General features: G+C 32.6%; 3 protein-coding genes across 3 annotated transcripts; 1 reads left to right on the forward strand and 2 right to left on the reverse strand.

The window, feature by feature from the left end:
* Positions 1 to 2,884: 2,884 nt before the first annotated feature.
* Positions 2,885 to 6,366, reverse strand: LOC101211642 (cell division cycle protein 123 homolog). Its single transcript, XM_004135586.3, has 2 exons — positions 6,101 to 6,366; positions 2,885 to 4,101 (listed from the first exon to the last, which is right to left on the reverse strand). The coding sequence occupies exon 2, from the start codon at positions 4,056 to 4,058 to the stop codon at positions 3,060 to 3,062; it is 999 nt and encodes a 332-aa protein (XP_004135634.1). The 5' UTR covers positions 4,059 to 4,101; positions 6,101 to 6,366; the 3' UTR covers positions 2,885 to 3,059.
* A 528-nt stretch (positions 6,367 to 6,894) lies between these two features.
* LOC101211877 (phosphoglycerate mutase-like protein AT74) lies at positions 6,895 to 9,617 on the forward strand. Its single transcript, XM_004135587.3, has 2 exons — positions 6,895 to 7,600; positions 8,829 to 9,617. The coding sequence occupies exons 1-2, from the start codon at positions 7,117 to 7,119 to the stop codon at positions 9,284 to 9,286; spliced, it is 942 nt and encodes a 313-aa protein (XP_004135635.1). The 5' UTR covers positions 6,895 to 7,116; the 3' UTR covers positions 9,287 to 9,617.
* A 1,656-nt stretch (positions 9,618 to 11,273) lies between these two features.
* On the reverse strand, positions 11,274 to 17,369 carry LOC101212123 (sugar transporter ERD6-like 5). The gene is made up of 18 exons (XM_031885980.1): positions 17,042 to 17,369; positions 16,028 to 16,090; positions 15,622 to 15,711; positions 15,463 to 15,522; positions 14,983 to 15,048; positions 14,826 to 14,891; positions 14,042 to 14,117; positions 13,892 to 13,956; positions 13,441 to 13,533; positions 13,265 to 13,345; positions 13,086 to 13,170; positions 12,955 to 12,998; positions 12,809 to 12,871; positions 12,667 to 12,726; positions 12,515 to 12,568; positions 12,129 to 12,188; positions 11,722 to 11,836; positions 11,274 to 11,627 (listed from the first exon to the last, which is right to left on the reverse strand). Exons 1-18 carry the CDS (start codon positions 17,207 to 17,209, stop codon positions 11,497 to 11,499), a joined length of 1,440 nt encoding a protein of 479 aa, XP_031741840.1. The 5' UTR covers positions 17,210 to 17,369; the 3' UTR covers positions 11,274 to 11,496.
* Between the last annotated feature and the right edge of the window lie 255 nt (positions 17,370 to 17,624).

Below are 17,624 nucleotides of genomic sequence, written 5' to 3' on the forward strand. Positions count from 1 at the left end.
TTTTTCAAAAACTAAAAAATAAATAACTAAAAAGATAAAAATTTGAATTTTTAAAAATAAAATGATTATCAAAATATATATATATTTATTTATTTATTGAGGTAAAATTAAAAAGAGTATACTAACCTGCAATTGAGTTGTTATCGTGGTTGAATCCTGTAATAAGAGAAAAGATAATTTTAAATGATGGGACAAATTGTGCTCGATAAATGTTTAAAATGTTTGATGAATGTTAATTTGTAAACCTGACTTAAAAATAAAAAGATACCTTCAAAATAAAGTTTAAAAACGATAAAAAAAAAAAAAAAAGCTAGGCAAATATTTTAAAAAGAAAATATATAAATTAATGGAAAACGTCTATGATTTTAGTTCATGAATTTTAAAAACTAGGATTACATCCTAAATTTAAAATTTAAATTTTTTTTAAAAAAATAGATTTAGGGAAAAAGGTGATTTTTAGAAGCTATTCTTCTAAATTTAAATGACATGTAATTATTTAAAATAAAAGAATAAGATTTAATCCTTAAGATTAAACTATCACAAAAACATTAACAAGAATTATAATAAAACATTAACAAGAATTATAATAAGATTATTTTTTTGTTCTCAATTTTGTATTAACAATTATATGATTATTATAGCATGAATGAGAGTTTTAGGGGGAAATTAATTGAAATAATCAAATTTACCTTTAAGATACTTATAATCCTATTTAAGATTTATTAATGAGAGTTTTCATGTTTTTTAATAATTATTTCAAATAATAAATAAAATAAAAACATAAGTGAAAATAATCAACAAAATTTAATATTTCACACTATAATAATCAAATAAAAAGCAAAAGAATAACACATTAAATTCATCCCTCTTTAACTCATCTTTATTAACCCTAAAAGCTTGATTCCATAGCATATTAAATACAACAAAATCTATATCACTAATCTCTATGTACTATCAATGATCATAGACTTCGTGACAGTACGATTGGATACTAATTATGTTGATATAGTTGATGTAGTTTTACATGGATTATAATTCATTCATAACTCATTCTAGTAGATAAATTAGAACTAAAAGGGTTACCTTAAACCCTAACTATTGAACTAAAAAAAAAAGGATCAAAATAGTTCTTAAAATTTGTTGTCACAATTAGGTTTCGACAAGTAATTAGACACTATCGCTCATAAAACCTCCTAACAACTGAATCCTAATTAACTTTGTGATCATATTTACACATTGTTCAACTATCCCTATACATTATAATATTACTCTTAAGCTCACAAATTGTTCAACAACTGAATCCTTAAGCTTATCTCAGTGGTTCTTAAGATTTAGGTTTAAGAGACAGATGGAACATTGTTGAAAATTTAAGAAATATAAAGAGTGAGAAAGAATAACTTACGGGAAGAGATAGGAAGAAAGTCTTGTAAAGAGCAATCACAGTAACAAGAAGGACAAGAAATATTGGAAGGATTTTGGATGAACATAAACAACAAGGTCGTTGTAATGCAAATACCAAAACTCATCATTATCAAACCAAACATCAGCCGTTGTGCCCACCGGAAACCACCACTTCCACGACGGTGCAACAGAGCCATTTATCACACACTACTGATTATTCTTTCTTTAGAATAACAACAAAGTAAATGTTAAGTTCCTCCCAAATACATACATATATATATATAATATTAAGGAATTGGAGTTTTGATTTAAAAAGGATGATTTGGTTATTATAAGAATGATAGTATTTTATTTGGAAGATAAATTAATAAGTTAATTAACCGCAGAAATTTGAATTTTTTTTAGGAAATCTTTTATCTATTTAGATTATATAAATATATATTTATATCTTTTAGGATAAATATATAAACATATTTTGAAGATATAATATGCTTTATTGATTTCTTTTTAATGAATTAAATTTAATTTTACTTCCTATTAGTTATGAAAAATTAAACTTTGATAAATCATGTGTGGCTTTTAACCCTTCTTTTGTTTATTTTTTCATTCCATTTTTTTTTTACTATACTTTCAACTTCAATCTTTTTACTTTTTACTTTTTGGATGCTTATTCTATTTTTGTCGTTAGTTTAAAAACGTAAAACAATATTTTTTAAATTAGTCTCAATTTTTTATTATATAAAAATAGAAAACTTATAAAATAATTTTTTAATTATAAAAAAACATGGATTAGTTGTTCAAAATTTTGTCATTGATTAATGTTTGATAAGGTTTTATACCTCAACATTCTTTTGGTGTTTTTGGAAGAGAATAGTAGACATTAAATTATCAAACTTACACAGACTATTAACTCAACTCAACCTTCACTCTAATTATCAACTTAAATCAAATTTACACCAACTATTAACTCAAGCTTCACTCTAACTATTAACTTAAAGGTTTCATTCCAATACTACAAGAAATCAAAAGTTTTTCAACGCAGGTGTTTCTCGACGCATCATGGTGCACGTCAGGGAAAGATATTTTGTTCTTTTTCATCTTTCATAATTATTTAGACAAACTTTCGTTAAGTTTTTCAACATGCAATGTGACATATACATGTATATGTTATACATTCAAGTTCATTTAAAAGAGATTTACTCTTAGATTTATATATATAATCGGGTTGGATCGAACCAACCCAACTTTTTTGCACAACCCGATGACCCAACTTTTAACTTCTTTTTTTTCTTCAATTTTTCAAGCCTACCCAACCTTATCCAACAACCCATACCGTTACCGTTTGAGTTGGATAATCCAAGTTGGTTGGGTTACCTACTTCTTTTTAACACCCCTATCTCTCGATATAATAATTCCAAAAGATATAGTATGTTTTTTTAAAAAGTGAATTTCTCTTGCATATTATTCTTCCCAATGGTAGCAATTTGAAGATGCTAAAAAAATCTATTGCTGGTAAAAAATATGGTATCCAAGTAGTTGACATTGACAAATTTTTGCTTATAATTTCAATGATTCAATCTCACCATACACTTATGAGTTGGGACAGAAAGTCCAAACTCATTGATGTTCATAGCAATGTAGAAAGAAATTCAAATCAATCAATCATTGTCATCTCTCGTTTGCTGCTGAAATTCTTGATCTGCATTCTTCAAGAACTGATCCCAACCACTTCCAGAACTCATATCCAAATAATCAAATGGAACCGCCGTCTTCAACCCTGGTCTCACTGCCCTCCGGCACTCCACAATTCTCAAATCAATCTCTTCCTTCTGTGCTTCTTCCAGTTCCTCCCAATCAAACAACAATGGAAGTGTAAACGCACCCCATGGATTAAAATCCACTATCTTAACACTTTCATTTCTTGTCACATACACATCCAACGTGTAATTCTCCAATTCGAAGTTTGCTTTCACATGGTCGATGAAGAATTCCAGTATGACTTCTCTCAACCTCTCCTTCTTCTCCACTAAAGCAGGATAGAACGTTGTAACCTCACGCTGAGAAATGCCAATCAGGTTCCGATTCTTAACAAAGCAACGAAATTCCATCTCCGGCCGAAGGGATGGGTACCACTTTCGTAGGGCGAGGAAGAATTTGGATGGCCTGGAGGAAGATTTGTCGGTGCAGGAATCATAGGCATGACAAAGATCGTGAACAAGAGAATCGGAGGATCGAAGTAGGAGAGCAATCTCACTGAAGGAAGAACACTTCAATGTTCCATTAGGGCTAATCCAGGCAGAGTCTTTAGGCGCGCTCCAGTTCAATTTTGGGAAGACGGAACCTCCGAGAGAGGAAATGGAGTGTTTAACATCGGATTCAAGGTCAGGGAAGGAAGGAGGAGGGGAAGTGGGTTGGTCGGAATCGTCATCGGATTCTTGTTTCAACTGGAAATCCGGCTCGTCTACGGGATTAAAGACTCTGTTGGGAAGAGCATCATCGTTGGAGATGGAAAGGGGAAGGACGAAAGGGGAAGAGTCATCGAGAAGGTAATGGACGAAGGATTCAGGAAGATGGTGAATTAAGGTTTTGATAGAGAAAGATTTGAATTTGGGATACCATTCTTGAATTTGGCAGAGATTTACTTCTTCTTCCTTCATTTGTTTGGTTCTCAATTGTGAGTAGTTGTGTTGGTTAGGGCAGCTGCATTGGGAAAATATGCGCTTGTCAACAAATAATAAACATAGAAGGTTTGACTTATCAAATTTTTTTAACTTTTATTGGATTCTCAAGAGACTAATAGCCACCGACAACTCAAGTGTAATTTGAAACTAAAAACAACCAAAAGTCACCTACTAATCTTTTAAATATCAAAACTTATAAAATGTGTAATTGTATCTTCCTAACTTAAAACAAAACATTTACACTTAAACTATCAACACAAGTTAAAAATAGTTAAAAATGAATAAGTGTGACTTTCAAACTTAAAATCAACTTAAAAGTCTTAAATCTCACAAATTCTTTCAAAATGCCTAGGTGTGCCTTCCAAACTCAAAACCAAACACAAAATATTCAAAAAAAAGTGTCTATGTAGCACTTAACTCAAAAAGACAAGTTAAAAAGGGGTTTATGTAGCCTTTTAAATGTCAAAACAAGTTAAAGAGTGTCTACCTCAAGCACTTTAATCCTTGCACTTTAACCCTCAAAACAAGTTAAAACTACTCAACTGTGACTTTGAAACTACTAACCAACTAAAAATCACCTTTTAAATGTCTTGAATCTCAAAATATCTTACAAATCTCTACTTGTACCTTCCTAACTCAAAATCAATCCCAAAATCTTTAAAAAGTTGTCTAAGTGGCATTTTAACTCTCAAAACAAGTTAAAACTACTCAAGTGTGACTTACAAATTAAAAACCAACTACAAAATATCTAAAAAGTGTCTAAGTAACACTTTAACTGTCATAACAAGTTAAAACTACTTAAGTATGACTAAAACTCAAGCCTACAAAATATATGTAAGATAGCCACGACATATTACAACTAAACCATACAATAAATATGAAACATATGCATGATTGGCTAACATAGCTGCAGGATAGCTACAACATACTACAACTAAAGCGTATAATAAGTATGAAATATATGCATGATTGGCTACCGTAGTGGCATGATAGCCACAACATATTACAACTCAAGCATACAATACATATGAAATATATGCATGATTAACTATCGTAGCTTAAGGAAATCCACACATAATATCAATGGCAACCTAAAAGGTTTCTTAAAAGTGTGAAAGTATCAATATAACTCTGAAAACAAGTTAAAAAATGTCTAGGTAACGCTTTAAATCCTATTACAAATTAAAACTCCCTAAACGTGACTTTCAAACTAAAAACTAACTAAATCACCTAAAAATTGTCAAGTTTCAAAATGTTAAAATGCCCTTCCAAACTCAAAACCAAACACAAAATCTCTAAAAAGTGTCTATGTGACACTTTAACTCTCAAAACAAGTTAAAAAGTGTCAATGTGACTTTCAAACTAAAAATCACCTAAAAGGTGTCATAACTCTCAAAACAACTTATAAATTATTAATTGTGACTACCAAACTCAAAATCAACCACAAAATCTCTTAAAACAGTCTAAGTGACACTTTAACTCTAAATTTTTTTAAAAAAATACTGAAGTATGACTTCAAAAGTCAACCAACATGAAAGTGTGAATCAAATCAAATGTGTAAGTTGTACATCTTACTCTCAAACCAATCTTAGAAGTATCCAAGAAGTGCCTAAATGTGACTTTTAAACTCATGACCAGCTACAAATTACAACTCTGTCACACTTTGACCATTAAAACACCCTAAAAATTACCATTGTGTCTATCAAACTCAAATTAAAGATGCTTACTAAATACAAGTTTTGAAAATATAGTGATCCTAGCTCAAGCATTATTTCTTGATATGTGTATGACTAAAATAATAGAAAATGGCCAACTACATAGTCACCATAAACAACATTATGAAAAAGGATAAAAAGCCTCACTGAAACCGACATTTCATAAGATTAATAAACAATCTCCAATTAATTTAAACGAGTGAGATAAAGAGAGGCTACAAAGATTTCCACAATGACTCAACTAGAACCAATAAAACAACTAAATCCAAAAGTTACTACAAAGACAAAGGAGATTGATTCTACCTATTTTGCGATTCGACGGCAGCAAGACTGGAGGCGTATGGACGACGGCGGCAGGCAGGCAGGAGGGTCGGGCGGCTGGAGCTGTGGGCAGCACGATGGCTGACGTGAAGAAGCTTCCTACAGGGCTGAGTGTCTTATCGTGGAGAACTTCGTGAGAAGGATTGGAGTAGAGGGAGAGATGGAGAAAATGGAAGAATTTCTAGAAAAGGGGAAATTGGGAGAAATCTAGGGCTTTTAGGAAAGGGCAAATGTAAAGAATAATTTTTTTTAAAAAAAGGAAGGTTTTAGTCACGTCTTCCAAATATTAAATATTTCTCACCAATACGTGACCATAGATTAAAATAAATGTTGATAGAAATGATTATACATTAATGTTACATGAAAATACTATTGATTATACTTTCAATTTGGTATACCATTCGCTTGCAAATAAAATAATATGAATGATATGTTATACGCTTTGTTATAAAATATATCATTTAAAAGATAAGTATGTTAACAATAATATCATCGATTATACTTTTTTTTTCTTCTAAATTTGGTATATAAATCACTAACATATACGATATACAATTGTTACATTAAACACCAAACGATAATTAGACGGTTCAATTTTTTGTATATTTGATATAGTTCATATATAAAATGAATGAGATCATATTTATATTATCAAATTCGAAGTTTCGAATATTAGTTAGTCCGACTTTCGATAATAATAATAAAAAATAAATAAAAGTGAGATTTAAAACTTAGCTTTGGTAGAAGGAATGAATAGGATATAAATAAAGTTAGGAACTTTTGGCGTTGTTCAAACTCCAAATCTTCGAACATCATCTTTGACATCTGAAAACTTCGTAATCGCTTAAGCCCACAGAATACATTCATTCACACTTTAATTTCTCACAAAACCCAAATCTCCAAATTCCCATCTTCCAATTCTCAATTCACAATTTGAATCCTTTTTGAAGAAACAATCAAAACCCATCAATTTTTTTTTTATCCCAATTCAGAAACCGATGCGACCAAACATCGAAACCCATCAGAATCACACCCATCGGAAGCCAATCTCCATCCTCCCGAAGCGCATAATATTGGTCCGTCACGGTGAATCTCAGGGTAATCTCAACTCTGCAACCTACACCACAACCCCTGATAACAAAGTACCATTAACAGAAGAAGGTTTGATTCAGGCTCGAATTGCCGGTACTGAGCTTCGTAGATTGTTGTCCAATGATGGAACGAACCCTCATTGGCGAGTCTACTTCTATGTTTCGCCCTATGAGCGCACCCGATCCACACTCCGTGAGATCGGGCGTGCGTTTTCTAAGAAGAGGATTATTGGCGTTAGAGAGGAGTGTAGAATCAGAGAACAGGATTTTGGGAATTTTCAAGTGGAGGAGAGGATGAAAGTTGTGAAGGAAACGAGGGAGAGATTTGGGAGATTCTTCTACCGATTCCCTGAAGGAGAGTCAGCTGCTGATGTTTACGATCGCGTTTCCAGTGAGTTTCTCTGTTTTTCTTTGATTTTCATTCTTACGTTTCTGATTTGCAATTGAGGATTTGGGTTTGATTCTTATGGATTGCTTGTTGAAAGTTTTGTTTTTGGTTTCTGATATCTCTGGTTTAGGGAATTTGGTCAATTATGGTATCTTTTAGGTTGTTTTATGTTTTTTTTACATTGAATTCTTATGTAGTTATATGCCCTGTTTGAGAAATGGTGCAATGGATTGTTTGTGTAGAAGCTGACCGATGTTTGTTTGTTATGTGAGTTAGCTTAATTTGGACTTGAGTTTTGTTAATCCCATTATCTAAATCCGGGTTTGGAGAACTCACCTTTTATGCCATATGCTAATCTCATATATTTCCATTTTAACAGATGATATTGATTAAACTTTTCAATTTAAGGAGTACGATAAATTTGGGCCATGGGTAGATGATTTCCTGACTAGCAGGTTGAAATTGTGTTAGTAAAGATAGATTCTGGAATTTCTGACAATGAATAATTAAGAGAGAAGATTGCTGGTAGCCAAAAGGCATTATTAGGTTGTGTGTCCCTACTGTTTATTTTACCAAGGATTTTGTTGCTATTTAAAGAAAAAGGTGTTGAACACTAGCTTTTTATCTGTATTCAACTCTTCAAATATTTTATCTCTAAAGACGATTTGAATTAGTTTGAAATATATGAAGACAAGAAGATGGCGGCTGAGAACATTGGCTTTAGAGAATATAATATATAAAATGTTTCTTCGATATTGGAGATTTGGGATTTTCTACTATCGAAGTGGAAAGCTTTTCTTTCCAATGGATCATCAAAAGTTCATTCTAATAACTTCATATTATACTAAAAAAGTAGATAGAGTAGTAGCTGGAAAAAAGTAAAAAAAAACAAATGAAAGCTGCTTTTCAGAAAAAAGAGAAATTACCAAAAGTGGCCGACGCTTGTATAATTTTTAACGGCCATGTTCAATAGTTTCTCTAATTAAAATGGTAGATGATTGAGCACCATGTATTAGTTTAGAAGTCTTCTTTATGATTAGGGGATCGATTTCTTATCATGTAATGATGTAACAACATTGATGTTTCTTGTCATTTGTCAATGTCTTAAACTTCATTTATTTCAGTAGCTTAGCTTGTTTAGGCTCAAGAAGTGTTCAACTGTTTATGTATATGAGATGAATAATGGATACTAAAATAACTAGTTTGAGGAACATATTGGTTTTTTTTTCAGGCTTTCTCGAGTCCTTATGGAGGGATATAGACATGAACAGGCTCCGCCACAACCCTTCTCAAGATCTCAACCTTATAATCATATCTCATGGGCTAACGTCTCGTGTCTTCCTCATGAAATGGTTCAAGTGGACAGTCGAGCAATTTGAGTACCTGAACAATCCTGAAAACTGCGAATGCCGGGTGATGCAGTTGGGAGAAGGTGGGGAATACAGCTTAGCCATTCATCACACAGAGGAAGAAATGCTGGAATGGGGGCTTTCTCATGAGATGATAGCTGACCAGAAATGGAGAGCAAGTGCTCATAAAGGTCAATGGAATGAAAGATGCCCCTGGTATCTTCATGCTTTCTTTGATAACCTAGCTGACACAGACTGCGACGATAGCTCCGATGAACCATGTCAGGATCACGATGAACTAGTTGAATCTTTTCCAAGTGTAGTGGTCACAGAGGAATGAATGACAATTACACTTTACATTCTTTGAATTTGATAGGTTGATTGTTGTCATCTCTCTGATTATAGTGTTTTTGATTTTGCTGTATTATTTGGTGTTTTCAGGAAAATGTTCGTTCTTTCCTAAATTGTTTAAGATACAGGGATCTGATCTGATGGGTCGAAAGCAGGACCGGGATCGGGACCGGGGCCACATTAAAAAAAATTAGTGATCAACGTAGTTATAGCTCATGGTTTGTTAATTGAAATGTGCATTATGAGGTTCACTTAGTATGGAGCCATTCTCATTTTCTATTATTAAATATTAAATACAAGCGTGAAGAGATTCAAGGATTTTCTATGTTGGTTATTTTCAGTAGTTCTTTTGTTAATGGTGGAAAAAGATGGGTAGATTTTAAACAAACATCTGAAAATAGTGTTACTTTTTTCTTTACAATTTAACTCATAAATGAATAGGTAAGTAAAAATTTACTTAGTTTTAGCACAAACTTGTTTGGACAATGCTTTGAAAGCAAAACATCCAGGAAGTGTCTCGTTCTCTCCAAGGACTTTTGATGACGGTATTGACAGTGTTGTTGAAAGCAGAACATCCATGGATTATATCAAGCCTTGATTGTTTGTCTTGAAGTTTTTTTTACCACTGTAAGAGACTCATCAAAATAGTGAACCATCAATCATCCCTCTCTGTAATACAGGCTGGTATCGAAACATGAAGAACATCTTGTAAGGTAATTTTTTTAATCAATAAAGTAGTTCATTTGACTGTTAATATAAGTGAAACTACAACCAACCATTCAAATTTTCTCATTGCAACATAACCTAAGATATCTTGTTAGGTGATGAACTAAGTTTCTGTTTGGGGATTCAAACATAGGGATACCCTTAAGTAGGGAAGAAAGTTCCACCTTCATGCATAAGCAACCTTGCTCAACACTTGGCACCAATTGCTTTTATTGATATCTTAGGTTCGCATTCTTTGGGTATGATTAACTATTAAAAAGGGTGGGTTGAACTCTAAAGCAAATCTAGCTCAAAGTACTTAGAAATAGGATTTTGTTTTTATCTAGACAAAAGGCTAGGGTAGCATTTAGCCCTCTAAGTTGGGTTGGTAAAAAAACCGACACATCATTTCGTTCCCTCTTAATTAACGATGGTGGTTCTTGAAACCACATATTTCTGGCATTGTTATTCATAGTAACTCCTTCTATTACTCTCTCATATAATAATTACTAACTCAACACTATCTGTCGAATGTCCATTAGAATCATGAGATGTAGGTGAGGTGATAACCACGAGCAAAACTTGACCTAGTTGAGAAATTTGTGGGTGCATATCCCTTTAAGATCGAAGTGTTTTTAAGACTCTCAGGCAGTGTTTACCTATTTGGTTTTTGTTTTCTTCTAACTTTCCATCATTAAAATCTAATTACAATTAGGTTACTTTAGTTGCTAGCTACTTTGTTGAATTGGATTTGTTTATGTTTGTGTTGGAGATTCAATACTTGGAATACTCTCCACTTTGTTACTTGGTAGAAAATGTGCACTTGCATTAGGTTGAAAGACCATCGTCAAAGCCCAAGGATAGAATCTATTCAAAATCAAATAATATATGTTGAGACAAAAGTAATACACTAAGTTATAAATAGACCAAATCAAAATTGAGTATTGTGATTTCATTGGATGTTACATATAGTGTATGTTTGTTATAACAATGCATTAGTAGTCAAATTTGTTTGGTTTAGGGATATGTGATATGATGTCAAGTTTGATAGGGTTAGGCCTTACATGACATACTTTCAAGATATTAACCATTATTTTACTCATTTGTGTTGTTATGTTTATGAATAGATTGCAGTAATGTGATTCTAATTTGATAGGCATAATTTCTAAAAATTCATCAACTATAGGTTACATTTTTGTGGTAAAATCAAAACCGATTGATGGTCACACCAAACCGAAAAACCAAATTGAATTCGATCGATTGGCACTCAATTTGGATTTAAGTTGCAGAATGTTCATAAACCATAAAACTAGACTTTGAATCATATTACATTTTCATGTCAGTACAACACCAGAAACTATCACTGAAAAGTAACATCCACTATGTGAATCAAAGTTTGTATTATTGACATCATTTTCCCAAATTCAAGCTAAAAAGTACAACACAAGTAATGAGCTCAAATGAATTACTTTAGTGAACCAACAAATTAAAATTTCAACTTTTGGTAGATAGAGGGTTCATTGCAGCTTGAATTTCTTCCAAAGTTCTACCCTTAGTCTCAGGTACAAATTTTGCAACAAAAAAAACTGTGAAGCCACAAATGCTTGAGAATATGAAAAAGATACCTTCCAAAGTGAATAGAAAGAACCAAATTAATAATTCATAAGATCATTCAATAGATAATTCAAAAGATGAAAATTTTGGTTTCTGTTTTTTTACCTGCTGAGCTCCAATTTAAAAGAAAGTTGAAACTGTAGGAGACAATCCAAGAACCTAGCCAACTCACTAAAGTAACCAAGCTGCCAGCCAATCCCTTCATGTTTATAGGAAATATCTAAACAAATAGAAATTGCAATGAATCAAGTCAATCAACAAGACATTCTGTAATAGAATTTGTTTTAAAAGTTTAAGTCGAACAAATCGTTTCTATCTAAACCTTTCATTTTTCAAGGACAAAAAAAATTAAAAAGTCTGAATCAAGCTTGTGACAACTACGACTTTGAAATCACTATTGTGAAGCTAGGCAAAGAAAAGTACTATCCAACTTCAAAACAAACACAAAATCAATATAATGTTTGTTGTCATTAGGTAGAAGGTCATTCCTAACTAATTTTCTAAATCCATACCTCTGACATTATGACCCAAGGAATTGCTCCCATGCCCAGGGAGAAAGATCCCGAATATACCTGTTTGTAGAAATAACCAAATCCAAGAAAAATTATCAAAGGACCCAAAATGAAGGTTAATCAGTATCAATGACCCATAAGGGAATTAGAATTTTACTTGTCCAAAATAACTAGGCTCGCATTTAAGTTAATGTGGATTAACAAATAGTTGACAAATGACCAATGACAACAAATCTACTGAAAGCTTGTAAATAAATATTGTGCTTTTGCATGGTCAATTCTTTTTTTTTTTTTTTTTACTAGGAAACAATTTCATTGATTGAATGAAATATCCAAACAAATTCAAAAGTATGTTTTCCCATGGTCAATTCATAATTCAACGTTACCAGTACACCAGCAAGTGCCATCATGGGAGAGCCAGATTGCCATAGTTGGAGATCCTGCATTTCAAGATCAGTACTCTTTTAGAATATGATGAAGAATCATGAAAGCTCGCATGCCAACCGGTTTCCGTTGCAGATAAGAGATCGAAGTAAACCTTAAAGAGGAACGATAACGCCAAACATAAAGAACCCAAGCAAGTTCCGGCTGCAGAAATCTGTTTGAATTCAAAGTTTTGATTAGCTTGTTTGTGACTTCACGTCAGTATAAACATAATTCACTTGCATTTCATTGTATACCATCAAAAGTGGCCGTCGTCCTGATACATCCATCAAAACCACACCAAGAGCAGTCATTGGTATCTGTAAAAACATTGGAAACAATGAGAAAAAGAGAGGGTTCTTGTAATCACATTTGGGGAACGTGTATAATTTGATAGAAAAACCTGAACAGAAGCCAATGCTATAGTTCCAATATTCCCTGAAAACCCTGTCAGAATACAGAGAATTTTCTTCTTTTAACCTGTCAAATCTTGACTTATTATAAGAACATATTAATGTTTGGATTTTTGCATACCAGCCGACGTGAATAAAGAAGTTACGTAGAATGCAATGCCATTAACACCTCCAAATTGTTGCAGTACCATAAGACCAAGTCCTACCTGGAAAAAATAGCTCAAATTCACCATATAGACAAAGGACGGACTTATGTTTTTATTAAAATCTCCATGATTAAGCTTAAAATTGAAGACTCACAAAGAGAGAACGTGCATATTGCCTTTGGAATAAATCAAGAACACTTGGTTCAGGGAGCTGTTTAAGCAATTCTGTGTATTCCTAAAAGGTTAGGAAACAAACAGATATGAAGCCATTGTTCAATAAAAAGAAGGACAAAGAAAAAGTAGAACAAAACAGGAAAATGAAAAATATACTTGAATCTCTAACACTTCTGTAGAAATATCTTTAGTCTTCCCTCTTAGCCGTTGAAGAGCATCTTCACAATCTAACCCTTGGCCGTTCTTTGTCTACAAACAATACTATTTTCTTGATTAGATTTATATGGTAGATTGCTATTAAAATAGTTTAGAGTCAATTACCAAATCATTTTGTTAATTGTTCGTTTTCCAACCAGAAAAATAAACTTGTTTACAAAAAGATTACTTTTTTCAAAACCAAACACCTCTAAAAATCAAATCCTTGTTTTTACAAAAGTAGAAAAAGAAAAGAATAAAATTTATCAGTATCCAACCTTGTCTTTAGAAAAGTAAAAAGAACAAAAAAATAGAAAACAAAAGTATTATCATATGGGACCTAATATTCACTTTTGATGTCTCTTCAAACAAATATAAGTCAGAACGAGCTATGAATTTGACAGTGACATACCAGCCATCTAGGAGACTCTGGAGTGAAAGGAAGACCTACGAGTTGTATTACAGATGGAATCGCTCCTGCGGACAATCAAGACAGTGAGAAAATATTTCCCTTAAACCATCTTCATCTTAAGTGTCAAACTCATGTAAGTAGAAACGTTACCAATTAGAGCAAGAGTCCTCCAGTTCACAAAAGCTCCAATCAGCCATGTCAGTGAAACACCAAAACATATCATCAACTGTACAATCAACATTATAAGGATATTATATATTATTGAGAATCTTGTGGGCATTTTTCTATTTGTTTGAATTTTTCTCTTTTTACAAGTGAAGTAATTTTGTACTCTGGATGCAGAACTTAAAACCAACTAGATTTTGCTAGATGTCTCCCAATGAAAATTAGGTCAGTGATTTCAATTCTTCCCATACCCCCATCCCAATGAAATCAAGTATGCTAATTAATAATCACAGATGTTTACCGTGATATAAAGTAAGGTCATTATTAGGGGAACACTGGGAAATGAGTGTTTATCTCTATATTTTATCATATTTCACTAAATAATCAATAAACAAATTGTTTACCTTGTAATTAAAAATTACCAAATATATGCCAAACAGTCCAATATACACTTGAAGCTCATAAAAAAATTTCATGCAATGGATCTTGCCTCCTTATTAGTAATTATTTACAGAGCTGAAGGAGATAGTTGTACAAACTATAAAAAGATCTTGTTTAGTTTGGTCATGGTGATCTTGCCTTCCTGTAAATAACTATCCATCCCCTTCTATCCCAAGTCAACCTTACTATGAAAGGCATGTATGCGTGTTGATGCTCTATATATGAATATTCAGCTGATAATTTTGTTTCAAACATTACAACAGAATATTTACGTGGTAAGGTAACTCTTCTTCAATGACATAGAAATTTATGATCATTTGCACTTTACCTGATGAACTGTTGTAAATGCTCCTCGAAGTTCCTTGGGTGTTATTTCTGCTATAAACACAGGAACCTGCTTCATTAGGTCATACATAAGCTTTTCTTTTTATATGCCAACATTTGAGCTAGTGTAAATAACAGAGTTGGATTCTTGCAACATATACCACGTAAGAGATAACTCCCATTCCGAATCCTACTAGTATCCGTCCTATATCCAACCACCAAACAGCCTATAAGTAGTCAGCACCAAGATACGTGTGAGGTTATTCATTCAGAGTAACAACAATATAGAAAAACTCTGTCCATAAAATGAAAGGAGAGGAGAGGGAGGGAAGGAAAACTGGTACATTTTTTCATTGGACTTCAGAAAGTCCTAATATTTTAACAATGTTGCATGCATTTGACTTTTTAATTTTGTTATCGAATTTGTAGAAAAACAATTCAGCTTCATTCATTAGCTCAACTTAATTTGTACGACTGTGTCAAGAAGCACTTTTATCAGAACTTAATAGCATGATTTTAATGCTTGCATACTCAAGTGCTAAGTATATAATGAATCAATTTGTAGATAGTTGTAATATTTTGAAGAGTAGAGACTTGAAAGTCTAAATTTTTCGATCAGATGAAAGAAAAATCAAAAAGACCTTAGAGAATGCTATAAGAAACCACCCCAAGAGGCAAAAGATCTCTGCAAAGCCCATGGTCTGCTCACAAAAACAAAGGAAGAAGAGCAAAGAAGTTTATTGAGAGCTTGAAATTTCCAAAAATGACTTTAAGAAAAAAATAAGAATGACCAAACTTACGCCTCTTCTACCAATATAATCTGCCAGTTTTCCACTTACAATAGCACCAATCATAGCTCCAATCGTCAATATTGAACCAAAGAATGAATACTGTACCACGAAATAACAATTTGAGAACTAGATAGAGAATGAACAAACTTATATTTGTCGAATCATTAAGTAAGATATATGAACTTACATTTTATTCTAACACCTGTTGACGAACTCATTTGAAACACCTATTACTCTAATTGCTAATAACGTGCCATTGTCTTTAATTATGAAAAACCAACTTTCATTGAGAAAAACATGAATAAGAACCGTACCATTTTACTTAATAAAGAATCAAGCACCAATTACATAACAGGAATAAAGAACACATCACATCATAAATGAAAGACAAAAAGCATTTGTAATTTTCATTCACCTCCGATACAGTAAGATCCAGGTCGGTCATGATGCCAGCCTCAGAAGGTGATGAATATCCAATCTGAGAAAAAGCATAAAAAAGCTTATTATCAACACAGAACTATGGGTGCATATGGAGTCACTTCTTCTCAAAGCACTCTTGGAAGAAGAGTCTTTCTGGAAACCATTTTAATTATGTTTAGAATGTAGAATTATCAGAAACCACTTTATCTAGCCAAACATAATAAAAATTTTGAAAAGTGTTTTCATTACCATCCCAAACTTATTTTTAACATTTGGTGGCATTTGGCCCACTGAGTTTGGTTAACAAGTGTGAGATCGATATATTGGAGTTAGTAGTTGGTGTTTGGGGTTGTGTTCTTCTATAATTATGAAAATTTGATTAAAAAAGTAAAAAAGAATTTTTTGGTAAATGCAAAAGTATAAAAGAATGAGAAGATGGAGTTGCTCGATAAAAGTGTCACACTTGTTAGTAAAAAAGTTCGAGTTGTTAGCCACCAACTTAATAAATGGATTGGCCAAATGACCCCTCAAATTGAAGATAACTGACAATTTACTATAGCACTTGAAACTATAGACGGCCTCTTACTGAGAATTTAATATCTTATGAGTTTTTCTCGACTCTGAAGTAAGTTGTTCCATGATATTAGACAAGTTTGTATCTTAATTTTTTCTTTTTCTGACAAAACACAACAAAAGTATTCCTTCTAAAAACAATTTAAATTAGTTTTACTCTATTTAGAACTTTCAAATTCAACCATCAGTCTCTCACTCAAAACGAAAATACCATATATATTTTGACAATTATATACACTTTTCATGAGTGGAAAGCACTTTAACATCCAAAACTCATACCAAACATACCCTGAACATTCAAATCGAAAGTACCTAACAATTTACAAACAATCCATTTTATAACATCATCACATTAAGTTCACATCAACAGCTAGCAAGTTGAATTGAAGTTTGCCTCTACAGAGCCTTTTTATGATGAAAAAAAATGAACACTTACAGCAGTGCCAAAGACGTATGAGCCAGATACAGCAACCAAAGTGCTGAAAATGAGGGAGAAAGTGGCGGAGCCAGTAGCCCGGCCGCCGCTGGAGCCGCCGTGGAAATCATGATTATGGGTTTCGATTAAAGGACACAACTGGCCTGTCTCCTCGCTCTGTTTGACCATTTTTGGATGAGAAGAGTAGAGAGATGAGAAGTTTATGAAGACGACGAATCTCTGATTAGCATCGGTGGTGGTAGTTGAAAATTTTATTGACTGTAACAAATTTGGAATTTTGCAACTAAAAAAGTTATGATTTTGGATTCATGTTAAAGTTTAAAAAAAATGGAAAGATTATGTTATTATGTGTCATATCAATCATGATTGAGATATCTTCGACCTCAATCATCAACGGGTAGATGAGATGATTCTCTAAAACTTACTTTAAAGTCTGGTTGCTTTGAAGTCCGGATTGTTTCAACGGCGAAATCAAAGCTTTTGTCCATGAAATTTGAGGTTTCCATGCTTCTAGACTTCTCTTTTTTTCATAAATTTGTAATTATATTACGGTTCATTTTGACATAATCGATATTGATATGTA

The sequence above is a fragment of the Cucumis sativus genome, chromosome 1, assembly GCF_000004075.3.
Source record: "Cucumis sativus cultivar 9930 chromosome 1, Cucumber_9930_V3, whole genome shotgun sequence".
Lineage (NCBI taxonomy): Eukaryota > Viridiplantae > Streptophyta > Magnoliopsida > Cucurbitales > Cucurbitaceae > Cucumis > Cucumis sativus.